The sequence below is a fragment of the Hemitrygon akajei genome, chromosome 3 (assembly GCF_048418815.1).
Source record: "Hemitrygon akajei chromosome 3, sHemAka1.3, whole genome shotgun sequence".
Classification (NCBI taxonomy): Eukaryota; Metazoa; Chordata; class Chondrichthyes; order Myliobatiformes; family Dasyatidae; genus Hemitrygon; species Hemitrygon akajei.
In genome coordinates, this window is record NC_133126.1 from 151,304,484 (window position 1) to 151,323,582 (window position 19,099).

A 19,099-nucleotide genomic window follows, 5' to 3' on the forward strand; every position below is an offset into this window, starting at 1 on the left:
GACCTCTTCATCCTGTCTGAGGAGCATTGTATCGATAGTAACCTGTCGCTGAAACTGCTTCTCTGTCTCTGGATGGTGCTATGTAGAGGATGTTCAGAGTTATCCATAATTGACCGTAGCCTACTCAGCGCCCTTCGCTCAGCTACCAATGTTAAACTCTCCAGTACTTTGCCCACGACAGAGCCCGCCTTCCTTACCAGCTTATTAAGACGTGAGGCGTCCCTCTTCTTAATGCTTCCTCCCCAACACGCCACCACAAAGAAGAGGGCGCTCTCCACAACTGACCTATAGAACATCTTCAGCATCTCACTACAGACATTGAATGACGCCAACCTTCTTAGGAAGTACAGTCGACTGTGTGCCTTCCTGCACAAGGCATCTGTGTTGGCAGTCCAGTCTAGCTTCTCGTCTAACTGTACTCCCAGATACTTGTAGGTCTTAACCTGCTCCACACATTCTCCATTAATGATCACTGGCTCCATATGAGGCCTAGATCTCCTAAAGTCCACCACCATCTCCTTGGTCTTGGTGATATTGAGACGCAGGTAGTTTGAGTTGCACCATATCACAAAGTCCTGTATCAGTTTCCTATACTCCTCCTCCTGTCCATTCCTGACACACCCCACTATGTACACCGCTGTGTACTTTAAAATAGACAAAGCAGTAAAAAACACGAGATTCAGATTCAGATTTGTATGAGGAGTCTGGTCACAGAAAGAATTCTGTGATTGCACTGGACTAGTCTCATCAGTGGTTCATCTAGACAACAGTCATTTGCTTCGATCATCATGACTGACGTAGGGAGGGAGGACACACCTCCAGATGGTATCATTAACATTGTTGCCAATGAATATGGAAATTGCCAGATATACTGAATTTGTAGAGGGATATGTTAGTTTTACAGATTTGTTATTAATATTATTAATGTAATATGTTATGTATGTCTCATCATCCAAATAAGGGGACTAAGACTCACACAAATAGCAAGGATAGCTAATTACAGAAAATCTTTTGCATAAGATTACTTTATAAGAGATTTTTCTAAAAGATCTATATAGTTGATAGTCACTGTATTCTCTAATCAAAATATATTGTGACTTAAATTTTTTTTAAAGATCATTCTTAAATTTAACTTGCCATTAACAATCCAGAGAGGTTCTACTTTATTAGCCAATATTTCTCCAAGCACATCTTGTTTTCTTATACAGCAATTATTTTTTCAAAGCTACCCCTCCAACCAGGTTAAACTAGTTGAATATCAACAAGACCTTGACCATAATGTTGTGCCTACCTTTTAACCTACTCCAATCTAATACTTCCCTCCCACATAACTCTCCGTTTTTCTTTCATGTTCTTGATGCGTCAGCCTCTACAACAGCTTAGCAGTTAGCGTGATGCTATTACAGCCTGGGGTGTCAGAGTTCAGAGTTCAGTTCTGGCGTCATCTGTAAGGAATCTCTGAACACCCACCCTGTGGAATGTGTGGGTGTTCTCTTGGTCTTGTAGCTTCCTCCCACAGTCCAAAGACATACTATGTAGGTCATCTGGTCATTGTAAACTGTCCTGTGATTAGGTTAAGGTTAAATCAGGGTGATCAGGGATTGCTGGCTGGTGCAGCTCTAAGGACTGGAAGGGCCTATTCCACGCTTCATCTCTAAATAAAATAAATCTACCAGTGCCTCACTCACTGTGTAACAAAACTACCTCTGACACCCTATATTTTCTTCCAATCACCATAAAATTATGCCTTCATGTATTAGCCATTGCTGCCCTGGGGAAAAGGGCACTGGCTGTTCACTGCCTCTTAACATTTTATACCCCTCTATCATGTCACCTCTCAACCTACTTTGCTCCAAAGAGAAAAGCCTGAGTTTGCTCAACCTATCTTCATAAAACATTCTTTCTAATCCGGGCTGCATCCTGGTAAGACTTCTCTGCACCCTCTCTAAAGCTCACATCCTTCCTACAATGAGGCAACAAGAACTGAACACAATATTCCTAGTGTGGTCAAACTCAAGATCCTGTTGTTCCCTCACACTGCTAGGAATACTGCCATTAACCTTGTACTCTGCTTTCAAGTTCAACCTTTTCTGGATCTTAGAATGCCCTGTTGTAATCTACGATAATTGTCTACACTATCCACAACACCACCAGCCTTAGTGTCATCTGCAAACTTACGAACCTACCCTTGCACCTTCTCAACTAAGTGATTTGTTTCACAGAGCAGATCCCTGTGAAACATCACTGACACCAACCTCCAGGCAGATTATACACCATCAACTACCACCCTCTGCCTTCTGTGTGTAAGCTAATTCTGAAATTTCTGCAGTCAAGTTTCCCTGGACCCCATGCCTCTTGATCCTCTGAATGATCCATCCATGGGGAACCTTGTTGACCTCTTTACTAAATCCATATACACCACGTCCACTGTTTTCCCTTATTCAGTTTGTTTTGTCACTTTCTCAAAGTCAGGATCCTGAAGCATGACCTGTCTCTCACAAAGCCCAGATAACTATCCCTAATCAGACTATGTTTTTCCAAATGCTTGTAGATCCTGTCTCAAAGAGTCCTCTCCAATAGTTAGCCCAACACTGATGTAAGTCTTATTGGTCAATGATTCCTAGGATTATCCCGATTACCTTGCTTGAACAAAGGAATAACATTTGCCTCACCAATATTCTGAGACTACTTCTGTGGCCAGTGAGGACACAAGTACATCACTAATGGTGCAGCAATCTCTTCTCTCGTTTCTCATAGTAACCTGGGGTATATCCTGTCTGGCCCTGGGGACACATCTATCCTAGTGTTTTTTTTCCAGAAGTTTCAGCACATCCTCTTTCTTAACATCAACATGTTCTGTCATATTACTAATACTATGCTCAAACCTGCATTTTTTGGTCTGTTCTACACTAACCTCACATTCATCAAGGACCCTCTTATTGGTGAATACTGAAGCAAAGTATTCATGAAGGACCTCCCCTAGCTCCTCCAACTCCAAGCATGTTTCCTCTTTCATTGTTGATCAATCCTACCCTCACTCTAGTCATCCTCTTGTTCTTCACGTACATGTAGAAAGCCTTAGAGTCTTCCTTAATCCTACTCATCAAGGTCTTCTCATGACCCATCTAGCTCTCCTAAATTCCCTTCTAAAGATCCTTCCTGACTACCTTATGACTCTCAAGAGCCCTGTCTGATCTTTACTTCCTAAACCTTAAGTATTCTTCCTTCTGCTCTTTGTCAACCATGGTTCTTTCACCTTACCATCCTTTCCCTGCTTCAATAGTACCAACCTACACAGAACCCCATACAAATGCTGCCTGAACAACCTCAACACTTCAGTTGTATATTTTCAAGTACATCTGTTCCCAATTTATGCTTTCAAGTTTCTTACTAAGAGCATAATTTGTCTTCTCCCAACTAAACTTTCCCATACTGTCTGCTCCTATCCCTCCGAAATGTTCAACCAATGAGAGATCCATCACCTGACCAAATTAATTGCTTAGTACTAGGTACAGTATGGCCTCTCCTCTAGTCGGCCTGTCCACATACTGTGTCAGGAATCCTTCTTGAATACATCTAGCAAATTCTGTTACATTTAAACCTTTTACACTAAAGAGGTCCCAATCAACATTAGAGAAGCTTAAGTCATCCATAATAACAGTCTTATTATTTTTGCATCTTTGCAAAATCTGCTTGCCAATCTGCTCCTTAGTGTCCTATTGGCAGGTCTATATAATACTCCCAATAGAGTGATTGCTACCTTCCCGTTTCTGACTTCCACCCACACACCTACACGAGGTCGCCCACTTCTGCAGCTGTGATACTATCCCCTAATAACAATGCCACTTTCCCACCTCTTACCTCACTCCCTGTACATTTTGAAACATCTAAACCGTGGAACATCATTCCTTCCTTTGTAACAGCCAAGTCTCTGCAATAGCCACAATGTCATAGATTCATGTATTGATACATGCTCTAAGTCCATTGTCCTTGTTTCTGATACTTAAAACATTAAACAAAACATATTTCAGTCAAATTGACTATATTTATGACCTATTCACTGCTTATCCTTCCTAGGTAATAGGTCTGATATGGTACAAGAGTGCCTTATTTGTTGTTCTCCAATCCTCTGACACCTTTCCTTTACTGAAATTTGAAAACAAACTCGAAATATTGCAAGAATTCAGCCAGTCAAACAGTATCTGTGAAATGCAAAACCACTCAACATTTTGGATCAACAATCCTTCCTCATAAGTGCTTCGACTGGCTGAGTTCATACAGCATTTCTATTTTTGTTTATAATGCCTCTGTTTTCTGAACACCTGTAACCAAGTAATACAATTGTCAAACCTGCAGTTTTTTAGCCATCTTTCATTATCACTGCTACATCATATGACCATTAGATATTCTGGTGATCAACCTGGGCTGCATACATTAACTCAATAACAACCAGGTAAATGCTGAAATGGCATGTAAAATTTGCCGCGCAATACAACTGCCACACAATTACTACATCCAACAAGTTAACATTTTATTGACTCTGTAACCCTCAAAAACACCATCATCTCCACATTGTATCATCAACATCCAAGACTGAAAACAAACTCAGCTGTGAACTTGGGTAGAGAAAACTGCCCTATGAGTATAATACTTTTGAAAGGGACAGAATAAGTAAAAAAAAAGGAACTGTTAATATCGGTAAAGGATGAATTCAAATTTACTTTTAACTCTTTTTCTAAAACAGGTAGACTTGATCAAAGTCTGCAGTATGCTGTTTCCAACAAAATCTTGTCCAAAACTGCAATCTGGAACCAGTTTTTTTTGCTGGACCTCAATTTCCATATTGAAAAGGCCTATTATCTGAAACTGATGAACACTTTTGCCATCTATTTTAGGAATATTTGAATAATGGTATGAAACACATTGCAAGGAAGTACAGGGGGCTGAAGATCCACACTTAACATTTTAGGAACATGTTCTTATCTCCACTATTAGATTTCTAAATGCTCCATGAACACTACTTACATTAATTGATTAATTACTTATTGTAACTTATGGTAATTTTTAAAAGTCTTACACTGTACTGCTGCCACAAAACAACAAATATCATGACATACGTCAGTGATAATAAACCTGATTCAGATTCTGTTTGTGCTAATTACATGAAAGCCAATCCCCATGATTTTGAGGTTGTATTCCACTGTAAACATTTAGTATAAACACTTACAATTATCCCAATGTATTTGGGAAAAAGCTTTAAAAAAAAACTGCAGAGTAATACACATTCTTATTTGTCAGAAAGCTTCTAATTGGTAGTAATGCCAAGAATAAAATGCTTCTTAGTGATGTTTGTTTCATAAAAGATGAAAGCATGGTTCAAGAGTTGTTATTTGCAAGAGGACTAGAAACAGATAGGAAGGGGATGTCAATACTTCGGTTTGTTGAGCATTTTTTCAACGAGAAAGATATCCTGCTCCCCAACATTCTTGCTTGTGCAACAGATGCAGCACCATCAATGACAGAACACAATGGTGGGGTTATTACTTCCTTGAAAAAAAACTGTACCTAACAGATTTACCATTCACTGTGTAATTCACAGCTGCATAAATCATTAAATACTGTTATCACAGCAGCAAATAAAATCAAGTTCCATGCTTTCAATTCTCAACTATTTCAAGAGCTTTGTATTGAGAATGATGAACAATTTGAATGCTTGCTGTTGCACACAAGAGTCAGATGGCTCTCAAAAGCAAAATACCTCAAACTATTTACTAGATTTATTAGAATGTTACCTGAGTTTCAGCACCTAAGTTACAGAGAAAGGTTGAACAAGTTAGGTCTTTATTCTTTGGAGTGTAGAAGGTTGAGGGGGAACTTGATAGAGGTATTTAAAATTATGAGGGGGATAGATAGAGTTGATGTGGATAAGGCTTTTCCCATTGAGAGTAGGGGAGATTCAAACAAGAGGACATGAGTTGAGAGTTAAAGGGCAAAAGTTTAGGGGTAACACAAGGGGGAACTTCTTTACTCAGAGAGTGGTAGCTGTGTGGAACGAGCTTCCAGTAGAAGTGGTAGAGGCAGGTTCGATTTTGTCATTAAAAAAAAAATTGGATAGGTATATGGATAGGAAAGGAATGGAGGGTTATGGGCTGAGTGCAGGTAGGTGTGACTAGGTGGGAGTAAGCGTTCAGCATGGACTAGAAGGGCCGAGATGGCCTGTTTCCATGCTGTAATTGTTATATGGTTATTCTTGTGCTCTTTGAAACTGCGATAAAATTCTTTGAAGACTCGATGCTTCAGTCAGAAATCAACTCAAGAATATTAGGCATGATATTGCTTATTTGTCAGAATTATTCACAAAGTTTAATGAAATTAATCTTCAAATGAAAGAAAATTATGTAAATCTTAACAAAATCAAATCAGTCCTCTCCAAATTTCTGTCCTACTTAAGGGCAACATTGTCTGTCGTGACCTTTTCCAATTTCCAAGCTCTGAGTTGGAAGAGAAAGAAACAATACCAGATGAAGATCTTCAAGTATACTGTGCCCACCTGGCTGAGCAGCATAAACACATGTCAGAGAGTTTTCAGGATCTTGTATCAATCCAAATTTCAGATTGGGTAATAAATCAATTCTTGAATTTTGTAATGAGGAATTAACAGGAAGGATGGAGGAAAAACTGATCTCACTACAAAAATAACTTAAGCTGAAGCTGAGATTCAAAAAAATCGTTTCAAAGCTTCTAGGTGCACAAATAAATCTCTGAACACTATCCTGCACTGAGGAAAAGGGCCAGGATGTTCCTTATTATCTTTTCAACATCATTTTAGTGGAGCATGGTTTCAGTGCGCTCATCCAAATTCTTTCAAAGCAATGAAACAGACTGCAAATTACTGAACACAGGGTTCGGAGACACCTTCTGAGTGTTGAGAAGCTGATATCACTGCACCTAGCCCGTCCATTTGATTGAAAGGTAAAAAAGCATTAAAGTACTGAATAGTTGGTCTATTAATGTATGCTCTAAAATTGTTGATAAAACTTATTTTACTGTAACTAAAGAAATAATTTTATTTCTAGTTTTAAATACATTTGAAAATTTTTCCAATTATTCATTGCTGCTTTGAATTTGGAGTTCCTATTTTCTTCACTGTGCATCGTAAATCAAAATTCTTTATAGTTTTTATCCAATGGCTGGAAAGGGGGTGCTAGAAATATGGTCTGGAAGCGAAGGGGACAGTAACCCCCAGAAGTTTGAGAATCTCTAATTTAGAGGAAATATGTACATAACACAGATTTATTAATGACAGACTGTATATTTGTAACATACAATGTAAAATATAAACAAAGTTGAAAACTTATGAAGATTTGTGTTTCAAGGAATTAAATATATAAAATATGCAAATCTAAAATGTAAGATGTGCAAACATTACAATTTATCATAGACCAGACGGATGGAAAAGTGGATAGCGACTAACATCTATAGGTATGAGGTAGGGACTTGCCAGAGTTGAAACAATTTGCTTGCATAAAAAGATGTACCTTTACATAAATGATCTTTTTACAATTTGATGATTATTTTCCTATGTCACAGCAAAGTCACATGACTGTACCTTTCCTGTGTTAATGCAGCAAGCTTCTCTTCTGCTTGACTCAGGGCAGTTTGTAGAGTCAGAAGTTCACCTAGTGATTTTGAAGTTTGGTTTTCTACTTCTGTCTCCTTACGGACTTTTTGTTCCAGTTGTTCTTCCAAGCTTTTGTACTTCTGTTCAAAATGCAGCCATTTTTCCTCTTTTTCTTTAATTTCTTTGCAATACCTACAGTATGTTTTAAAAAAATAGGCAAATCAAGTGTAGTAAAGTAAAGCAAGTAAAATACACACATCTCTCATCAAGGGGGAGTGAGTTTGTGTTCCTAGAAGTCAAGTCATATTACAATTTTCTGTAGTGCAAAGCCACATCATCTGAGCATGTGTCAAATTTCAAAGTAAAATCTATTATCAGAGTACATACATGTCACCACATACAACCCAGAGATTCTCTTCCTGCAGGCATACTTAGCAAATATACAGAACAGTAACTAATCTGTAAATATCAGGAACTGTTAACTGTAAACCATCTGTGCAAATACAGATATAAATAAAAAGCAAAAAAAAAATAAGGTGCATGAAATAACAAGACAAAGAGTCCTTAAAGTAAGACCATCGGTTGAGGGAACACCAGAAGTAAAATTAGTGTGATTATCTCCTTTTGTTCAAGAGCCTGGTGAAGGGGTAGTAACTGTTCTTGAACCTGGTAGTGCAAGTCCGGAGGTACTTGTACCTTCTACCTGATGCCAGCAGCTGCAAAAATGTTTCTACACCACTGTATCATGTAGATGTGCTCAATGGTTGGGAGGATTTTACCCATGATGTACTGGGCTGAATCCACTACTTTTTGTAGGATTTTCAAAGGCATTGGTACTCCCATACCAGGCTGTTATGCAGCAGTCAGCACACTTTCCACCATATATCTATAGAAGTTTGCCAAGGTTTTTGATGAAATGCCAAACCTCCACAAACTCCTAAGGAAGTTCAAGTGCTGACCTGCTTTGTTTGCAATTATATTTATATGATGGGTCCAAGACAAGTCTTCTAAGATACCGACACCCAGGAATTTAAAATTATTGACCCTTTCCACCTCTGATAATTACTGCTCATGGACCTCTGGTTTCCCTTTCTTGAAGTCCACAATCAGTTCCTTCGTCCTATTGACACTGAGTGAGAGGTAGTTGTTATTACACCACTCAGCTAAATTTTCAGTCTCCCTCCTGTATGCTGATTCACCACCACCTTTGATACAGACAACAACAGTAAACTTGTATATAGTGTTGGAACTGTGCTCATCCACACAGTCATTGGTGTAAAGTGAGTGGAGTAAGGGACTAAGCATACATCACTGTGGTGGTCCTGTACTGATGGAGTTCGTACAGGAGATGTATTTGCTATTCTGAACTGACTGGTGTCTGCAAGTGAGGAAATCAAGGATCCAATTGCGTAAGGAAGTATTGACATCCAGGTCTTGGAGTTTACTGACTAATTTTGAGGGAATGATGGTATTAAATGCTGAGCTGTAATTGATAAAGAGCATCCTGCTGTTTGCATTTTTGCTGTCCAGATGTCCCAGGGTTGTGGGGTTGTGTGAAGAACCAATGAGCTGACATCTGCTGCAGACCTGTTGCTTCGGTAGGCATATTGGAATGGATCCAAGTTGCCACTCAGATAAGAACTGAGTGTATATATACAGCGCTTATAAAAAGCATTCACCCGTGCCCCCCCACAGAAGTTTTCATGTTTTATTGTTTTACAACATTGAATCACAGTGGATTTAATTTGTCGTTTTATTTACACAAATTGACAGAATAAGACTCCTTCGTGTCAAAGTGAAAACAGATCTCTACAAAGTGAGCTTAATTAATTGTAAGTATAAAACGCAAAATAATTGATTGCATAGTATTCAATCCCTTCAAGTCAGTATATAGCTAGATGTACCTTTGGCTGCAATTACAGCCTTGAGTCTCTATCAGCTTTGCAAATCTGCAATTTTTCCCCATTCTTCTTTATGCTACGAATGTGGAGCAACTCTGAGGGGCCGAAGGGTACAAAGTCACCCCCTCCTTTTTGAGAATCGCAAGATCGCTATTATTTCGGGTCTGAGACCCAGGAAATGAGAGAGATACACAGCATGTCAGGAAATGAGAGAGAGAGAGAGAGAAATGAGAGAGCAGAATACACAACAAGGTGGAATGTCTCCTAACAAAGCAGAACGGAACCACTGATTACTGCTATTGTCTCTTGGAGAAGGAATTGTGTATTGAGTACTGTACTATTCATTGGAACCTCTCAGGGGACAACCAGAGTGGTCTGGTTGAGGGATTGCATCATCCCAACCTGATTGACATCTGAGTGAGTGAGGATAAAAGATGGGTCTGGGGAACACCCCTTAGACACACCAGGAGAAACGCTAGAAATTCAGTGACAGCGTTTTATATCGAAGCCGGTGAGAGCTCGTGTGTGTTCTCCCTTGCCTGGGTGGCAGGCTCATCATGGAAGAACGGTTTAGCTAAAGGAGAGGTCACACTTGAACGGCCACAACAACGAGACACCGACGGATCGAAATCATAAAGGAAGGTTGGCAAAACACTTAGCAGTAACTGTTCCCATTCTTCTATCTCTCTCTCTCTCTCTCCAACAATTGCAACACAGCGACAAACAAACGACAGCAGTCTGTGTGAACTGAAACGAATTTTATATTTCCATCGGACAATTCATTATCCCCTAGACAACGATAGAGCTTATTTCTTATTGATTATTATTATACCTGCACTTTTAGGTTTAGTATTGACGATGTATATTATCTGTATATTTGCATTGATATTATTTTTGTGTATTTTTATTAATAAATACTGTTAAAAATAGTATCATCAGACTCCAACGGACGCCTCTATCTTTGCTGGTAAGTAACCCAGTTACGGGGTTCGTAACATTTACAAAATTGTTCAAGCTCTGTCAGATTGCATGGGGATCATGAGTGAACAGCCCTTTTCAAGTTCAACCACAAATTCTCAATTGGATTGAGGTCTGGATTCTGATTTGGCCACTCCTGGACATTAACTTTGTTGTTTTTAAGCCATTCCTGTGTAGCTCTGGATTTATGCTTGGGGTCATTGGCTTGCTGGAAAACAAATCTTCTCCCAATTTGCATTTCTCTTGCAGACTGCATCAGGTTTTCCCTGTATTTTGCCACATTTGTGACTGTACCTTTCCCTTTCAAAGCGTATTAAAATGCATTCACCTCATTTGGGAGTGAAGCATCACAACCACTCATGTTAGGTTTCACTTTGTAGGAAGTAATGGCCTACAAGCCCTGCCAGAGCTGTTATGTATCTGATTCCATCTCTAACCTCAATCAGAATTATTTTCTCATTCTTAAAATAGCCGTCCATAGGTCCTACCCGGATTTCTTGTATTGTTCTGGATCACCAGTCTTGAATGCCACAGATTTAGCTCTCAGCAGACTACTAATATCCTGGTTCATTCAGAGCTTTCGCTTTGGGTATGTCTGGTATGTTCATGAAGACACACACTCATCCACCCAGGTCTTGATGAAGTCAGTGACAACGGTGGCATATTCATTCACACTCAAAGATTAATCCCCGAATGTTGTCTTGTCTACCCACTCAAAGCAGTCTCCTAAGTGCTCCTCCACCTCCCTTGACCATACCCTCTTGGTCATCAACACTGGTGCTGCAGTCTTTAATCTCTGTCTTCACACTGGGAATAGAATTATGGATCAGACTCTCCAAAGTATAGACACGGAATGATACAACAAACATTCTTTATGGTGGTATAACAGTGGCCGTGTGTTGGCTCCCCTGGTTCCAGAAGCGATATGTTGGTGTTAGTTTTTCAGAGACTTTTTCAAGCTGGTCTGGTTGAAATCTCACACAATGAGAGGGAAGTTGTGTTGTTTCATACCTGTTGTTTATGTTGTTCAGCTCCTCTAGTGCCTGCCTGATGTTGGCCTGAGATGGAATATACAAAGTTACCAGGACAATGGCGGAAAACTCCCTCAGCAGGTAAAAAAAGGATGTCATTTGACCTGAGATGTTCCAGGTCAGGTGAGCCAGGACTGGACAGAACTGCCACATTTCTGCACCACATTAAGTTAATCATAAAGCATACTCCACCTCCTCTGCCTTTAAAAGACTGAGCTGTCCTGTTTTTGCAGAGAATGGTGAAGCCATCAGGCTGCACTACTGCATCTGAAATTCCCGGTGTGAGCCATGTTTTCATTAAGTAGAGTACACAGCAGTCCTTGATGTCTCTCTGATACAGCAATCTTGCTCTGAGCTCTTCAGTTTTATTTCCTGGAGAGTATACATTCGCAAGCAGGATAGGCAGGAGTGAAAATCTAAGAGCTCTATATTTCAATTGTAGCTGTAGACCAGTGCAGCGTCCCCACTTCCTTTTTCTTAAAGGGGAACTGTGCTCGCAACTTGAGTCTGCCATCCTTGGTTCATTGATTTTGAAAATAGATAGATTTTTCTAATGTCTTAAAGTGATATTGCTTACTGAAGGACTGATGGCTGTGACTGTGGATTTCAGCTGTACTAGTCTGAAAAGGGATTTTCTGATGATTCTCATTGGAGCTGCATGCAAAGAGCCACTACTTAATGGCACCAGCTCAGCGTTGAACAACATCATCCCTTCAGTACTAATCAATTTTCAAAATCTGTGCCTCTGTATGTCCCTCTACAACTGAATCCTTGATATACTCATCAGGAAACTAAAGACAGTGTGGATTGAAAATAACATCTCATCCTCAGAATCCTGATTCTAATTATTTACTTTTTACTTTTTATTAATTCACATAAATTCAGCAAGAACATATTTTATTCTGCATCTCATATACCTGAGAAGTGATTTGCGAATTTTGTAAGGGCAAGTTTCTGTTATCGAATCGGCCATAATATGGGGGTCACTGTAATAAATATAACTTTCTAGGTACTTTATTAATAATACATAATTCCAGATGAAGGCCTAACATGTACCTTGATTGTTGTTCTTCATGTGCACATTCTAGTTCATTTATTTTTGACAGAAGACCTTCCACTTCTGATTTATTCCTGAGTATAAAAGAAATAACGATTAAGTTTATCTACATCAACATTCTAAAAATTCATCTTAGAGATCGACTTCCCTTATGAAACCCTTTTTAACTAGGTGTCTCTGGAAATACGGATTGTTAGCCCCCCACTGGACTCTGTGGTGAGAAACTTACCTTTCTCAGGCTTTGTACATCTAGGGTGTATATGACTTTGCTCCCACCAAATCCATGAGGTTAGGATATTTCGCCCACTCAAACCCCGGTTTGTGTGAATGCTGTGTGATTTACTGGCCCTGGCAAACAGCCGTCGGCAAGAAATGACAGACTGTATACTGAATACTGTTATAAAGAAGTATATTTAAGAATGTTAACTTAAGCAAACAGTTAGTAAAGGAAAGAGAGAAAAAAAACCAAAAAGCACCCATTATGCTTAAACAATGATGTGTGCACAGTGGAGCACGAATCTTCCAGAAGTCATTCTTTCGAATGTACAGACTGCACCAACTCCTATGCACTGCTTTCCAGTAAATGTTCCCTGCTTGGGCTCCAGTTGATTGCATGTTTTCACCAGATTGAATTCTATGGCCAATTCTCTCGAGCTCCTTCTCTCTCTGTCTCCAGCCGAAAAAGACCTCAACCAACCCAGTGTCAATCACAAAACCGCTCCCCCAACCTTGTCAAGAACTTTTTTCCAGTTCCATTCTCCTGACTGGATGACACACATTCCTAAGTATCCCTTATCTTTAACGGTAACCCAAACACTGCCAGCAGAACACATGGCTTCTACAGAAAGACCATTATATGAAATATTAACAGTAAAACCTTTACCAGGGAGTTATACTCTTCCCCCCCACCAAAAATAGTCATGTCCTCAAGACTGAGATTTATCAACCCCTCATTAATAACACAGTTTTCAAAGGAATTTTGTGATGTCAGGACCTCCAACCCATTTGTAACTGGTAGTGACATATCTCACTAGGGGAATAGGCGCAACACTCTGTTCCCCCAGTACAACACAGGCCAGCCTATCTGGGGGGTTTCCTGACTCTTGAGACCTCTACTTCTTCAGTGTCAGACACTCCTTGGGATCTTTCCTGTCTATGTGCAGAGGCCTCTCCCTGTCCAGTACTCGTGCCTTCTGGCAACTCAAGTTCCCCTGTCACTTGACTGACCTCTGCTTCATCCCCAGTTACCTTGGGACCAGTTTCCCTTAATTGTCCAGCTGCAAACATGCCTGTCCACTGCTAGTTCCCCCCCCACCCCCCATTACATCTGCATCAGAATGGGGAGGTGTGGAAATCTCTGTCAGTTATTGGGGAGTTTGCATAGAGTAGTATATACCACACCCCAATTTCCTAATCTTCTGAGTCTGAACAACATTCAGTGGTTAAATCCTTTCCAGGCATCTCCACTGCTTGTCCTTCTGTTCTTCCACAACGACAGAGAGTCCTCTTACTAGGTGTAGGGTTCATGTCAGGCTCTGGGTCAATATGTACCTCTTGTCCCAGAGGTAGAAGGTGCTTCAGATACACAGTCTTGACAAGTCCATTCCCATCCTCTGTTTTCACCTGGAAAACTGGAACATTTGGCATCTGACTCTCCATTATGTAAGGAATAGCCACCCAGCAGCCAGCCAACTTATGCTTCCCCGGTAGCCCCAAATTCCTTATGAGAACTCTGTCTCTAGGCATTAGTTGGGAGAACCTAACCTTCTGATCATATCTCCCACATTATGAAGACCCTGGAGAGACTTGTTCTACAGCAGCTCCGGCCTATGGTTAGGCCACACTTAGACCCCCTCCATTTCGCCTACCAGCCCCGACTAGGAGTTGAGGATGCCATCGTCTACCTGCTGAACCGTGTCTACGCCTACCTAGACAAGCTGGCAAGCACTGTGAGGGTCATGTTTTTTGACTTCTCCAGTGCGTCCAACACCATCCGCCCTGCTCTGCTGGGTGAGAAGCTGACAGTGATGCAGGTGGATGCTTCCCTGGTGTCATGGATTATTGATTACCTGACTGGCAGACTACAATACGTGTGCTTGCAACACTGTGTGTCAGACAGAGTGGTCAGCAGCACTGGGGCTCCACAGGGGACTGTCCTGTCTCTCTTTCTCTTCAACATCTACACCTCGGACTTCAACTACTGCACAGAAGAGTCTTGCCATCTTCAGAAGTTTTCTGATGACTCTGCCATAGTTGGATGCATCAGAAAGGGAGATGAGGGCCTGTGCGACTGAGCTGGGAGAACCACTACAGCGCATCTTCAACATGAGCCTGGAGCAGAGAAGAGTACCCAGACAGTGGAAAACATCCTGTATTGTCCCGGTACCGAAGAAACCACAACCAAAGGAGTTGAATGACTTCAGACCTGTTGCCTTGACGTCGCACGTGATGAAGACCATGGAGTGGCTGATAATACAGAATCTGAGGCCACAAACCAGGTACGCCCAGGATCCTCTTCAGTTTGCGTATAAGGAGAAGGTGGGAGTGGAGGATGCTATCACGTATTTGCTGCACAAATCACTCTCTCACCTAGAGGGGGTCAGTTGTGCTGTGAGGATTACATTCCTTGACTTCTCTAGTGCCTTTAACACCATCCAGCCCAAGATCTTAAGGCACAAACTAACGGAGATGGGAGTAGATTCTCACATGGTGGATTGGATAGTGGACTACTTGACAGATAGACCTCAGTATGTGCAGTTGGGAGACTGTAGGTCTGACATGGTGGTCAGCAGCACAGGGGCGCCGCAGGGAACCGTATTCTCTCCGGTCCTGTTCACCCTGTACACATCAGACTTCCAATATAACTCGGAGTCCTGCCATGTGCAGAAGTTCGCTGATGACACGGCCATAGTGGGGTGTGTCAGGAATGGACAGGAGGAGGAGTATAGGAAACTGATACAGGACTTTGTGATATGGTGCAACTCAAACTACCTGCGTCTCAATATCACCAAGACCAAGGAGATGGTGGTGGACTTTAGGAGATCTAGGCCTCATATGGAGCCAGTGATCATTAATGGAGAATGTGTGGAGCAGGTTAAGACCTACAAGTATCTGGGAGTACAGTTAGACGAGAAGCTAGACTGGACTGCCAACACAGATGCCTTGTGCAGGAAGGCACACAGTCGACTGTACTTCCTAAGAAGGTTGGCGTCATTCAATGTCTGTAGTGAGATGCTGAAGATGTTCTATAGGTCAGTTGTGGAGAGCGCCCTCTTCTTTGTGGTGGCGTGTTGGGGAGGAAGCATTAAGAAGAGGGACGCCTCACGTCTTAATAAGCTGGTAAGGAAGGCGGGCTCTGTCGTGGGCAAAGTACTGGAGAGTTTAACATCGGTAGCTGAGCGAAGGGCGCTGAGTAGGCTACGGTCAATTATGGAAAACTCTGAACATCCTCTACATAGCACCATCCAGAGACAGAGAAGCAGTTTCAGCCACAGGTTACTATCGATGCAATGCTCCTCAGACAGGATGAAGAGGTCAATACTCCCCAACGCCATTAGGCTTTACAATTCTACCGCCAGGACTTAAGAACTTTTTAAAAGCTATTATTAATGCTTTTTGAGATAGTGATTTAGATGCATATCATATTTTTTACTGAGTTAAGTATTGTATGTAATTAGTTTTGCTACAACAAGTGTATGGGACATTGGAAAAAAGTTGAATTTCCCCATGGGGATGAATAAAGTATCTATCTATCTATCTACAGGGCTACGGTGGGAAACTTTGTCACATGGTGCAAGCAGAATCATCTGCAGCTTAACGTGAAAAAGACTAAGGAGCTGGTGGTGGACCTCAGGAGGGCTAAGGCATCAGTGACCCCTGTTTCCATCCAAGGGGTCAGTGTGGACATGGTGGAGGATTACAAATATCTGGGGATATGAATTGACAATAAACTGGACTGGTCAAAGAACACTGAGGCTGTTTACAAGAAGGGTCAGAGCCGTCTCTACTTCCTGAGGAGACTGAGGTCCTTTAACATCTGCCGGATGATGCTGAGGATGTTCTACAAGTCTGTGGTGGCCAGTGCTATCATGTTTGCTGTTGTGTGCTGGGGCAGCAGGCTGAGGGTAGCAGACACCAACAGAATCAACAAACTCATTCGTAAGGCCAGTGATGTTGTGGGGGTGGAACTGGACTCTCTGATGGTGGTGTCGGAAAAGAGGATGCTGTCCAAGTTGCATGCCATCTTGGACAATGTCTCCTATCCACTCTATAATGTACTGGTTAGGCACAGGAGTACATTCAGCCTGAGACTCATTCCACCGAGATGCAACACTGAGCGTCGTAGGAAGTCATTCCTGCCTGTGGCCATCAAACTTTACAACTCCTCCCTCGGAGGGTCAGACACCCTGAGCCAATAGGCTGGTCCTGGACTTATTTCCACTTGTCATAATTTACTTATTATTATTATTATTATTATTAAATTATTTATGATTTTATATTGCTATATCTCTACACTATTCTTGGCTGGTGTGACTGTAACAAAACCCAATTTTCCTTGGGATCAATAAAGTATGTCTGTCTCCACTCAGTCAGACCAGTGCATCTTCAATTCTCAGAACAGTATACTGGTCGGGGACTGTGCGTCAGTTCAGTGTCCGGTAGACAACATGCATTCTTACCTTCCTATTCTTCTTCCTCACTATGGGGGACACATAGGGATTCCTGGACTCAGTGATAATCAACTTCCACAGATGCTGCCAAACCTCGACGGGTGCCAATCGCCAAGAACTTTCCCTGAAAGGGGTGTCCTCTGTCACTTGGATGGTGTGGTGAGTACTCTTGGGACAACACATATCAAACTCATCAGTAGAAAAGACATCTTCGAACTTCAACATCTTCTCTGTCAATCTTGTTTTCCAACCTCCAGGTGTCAAAGAGTCACCAAAATTGAATGACTTGGCTGTCAACTTTCCCTTTCCATCAGATGGTTTCTCTTCAGCTTTTCTCACAGGGGAAACTGGACATTACAAACAATGTCCAGGAAAAAGATGTGCCATAGGCATTCCCTGCTTGAGGCTGACCTCCATCTACGGGATTTTCCTGATAATCACTGTCATCCAGTTTACCTGTACAACCAAACAACTTCTGCAGTTTGGCCCTCACCAATACCCCAGCGGGTAAGCGTGACTTCTCTTCGTGGTCTTCGGGATCATGCACCAGAAGGGTCTCAGCATCAGGCATTCTGGGAAATTTGGGGTTTCTCCTCACTCGAGCTACTTCCTCAGGCTATAACATGATGGGGTTGAACTGGGTGTACCACACACTTCCTTGACCATGCCATCATCCAGTCTAAGAAGGGCACGCACTTCCTCAGAAGCAGTTCTGAACACCAGGTGAATGGACAAGGTTTTCAGAAAGCTCTCTCCACCTCTCTCCTTGCAGGCTCCCACTAGCCTCCTCAAATAGGAGTATTTGTTCCCACAAGAATTGAAGCTTCACCTTTCTGGACCAGGTCTGGACAAAACAACACTAACATATCAAGGACCTCACCTACTCCGACATCTGCCTCTGAAAACTCCAGCTTCAATGACAAGTAACCATCGTATGGGTCGTCATCAGTACTAAGTCCCCAGAGCTCCAGAGCACTGAGTGGCGTCAATGGTAAATATGTCAAATGCTGGTTGTAGAAGCAGAGTAACCTGAGAACCTATGTGAAGTATGGCTCTAGCATAAATACCCTCAATCTGTAGGGATATACTGGAACCACTAAGCCTTTCGGGATAGGGTTTTGCACTTTAGTGATACACTAATTGGAACGTACCCTGCGAGACATCAGGCTATTCCCTCACTGAGTCTCTCCAAAGTTTCCTGACTTCCCTTTCTGCTTGTAACTGTGAGTTCACTATCTGAAGGTTTTCCCATCCTTCACACTTCCACCTGAAGTGTCCCTCCTCACCACAGTTGTAACAGACAATACCAGTCGCTCCCTTTTTCAAGGGACCCTGTTTCATAGAAACCTTCTGTTTAATACATCCCATCAGTGGGTCCAGCTCCCTATCGGCTTTGTCATGCTTGGTGACAACGCCTGCCAGTAACAACCGAGAAACCTCAGCTCTAAAAACTGCCAAACTCCTGTAACATCCCCGTTTGTGGGACATCAAGAGTCATTTCAGCAACAGAGACTATCACGGAGAACTGTACCCTGCTGACAGAGGCCTCCCACTTCTCCAACACTTTTTCCTTCTCTCTTACTTCTCTGATCAGCTCAACAAATGAGGGAGAGGGTCTGTCTTATGAGAAGCTGAAAGCGATCATATCTTGTGACTGTGCACCCTTTGCCACATGGTCCATCCTTAATTGATTCACCTCAGCCAGCTGGATCTCTATGTCACAAGCAACACAGCTGTCTCTCTAGCTGAAAAATGTAGATAGAAAGTTTCTCCCCCCTTCTCCTCCAACATGCTCCAAAACCCCACCATAAACTCCATTGGGCCAAATATGCTTTCTAGCA

At 41.8% G+C, this 19,099-nt stretch overlaps 1 protein-coding gene across 1 annotated transcript in view; it reads right to left on the reverse strand.

Moving 5' to 3' along the window:
* Positions 1 to 19,099, reverse strand: part of lekr1 (Leucine-, glutamate- and lysine-rich protein 1) — a 172,923-nt gene that overhangs the window by 53,402 nt on the left and 100,422 nt on the right. Inside the window, exons 9-10 of the mRNA XM_073041054.1 lie at positions 12,588 to 12,662; positions 7,610 to 7,813 (exon numbers count right to left, since the gene is read on the reverse strand). Coding sequence (XP_072897155.1) covers positions 7,610 to 7,813; positions 12,588 to 12,662 — 279 coding nt within the window. The remainder of the gene's footprint in view (positions 1 to 7,609; positions 7,814 to 12,587; positions 12,663 to 19,099) is intronic.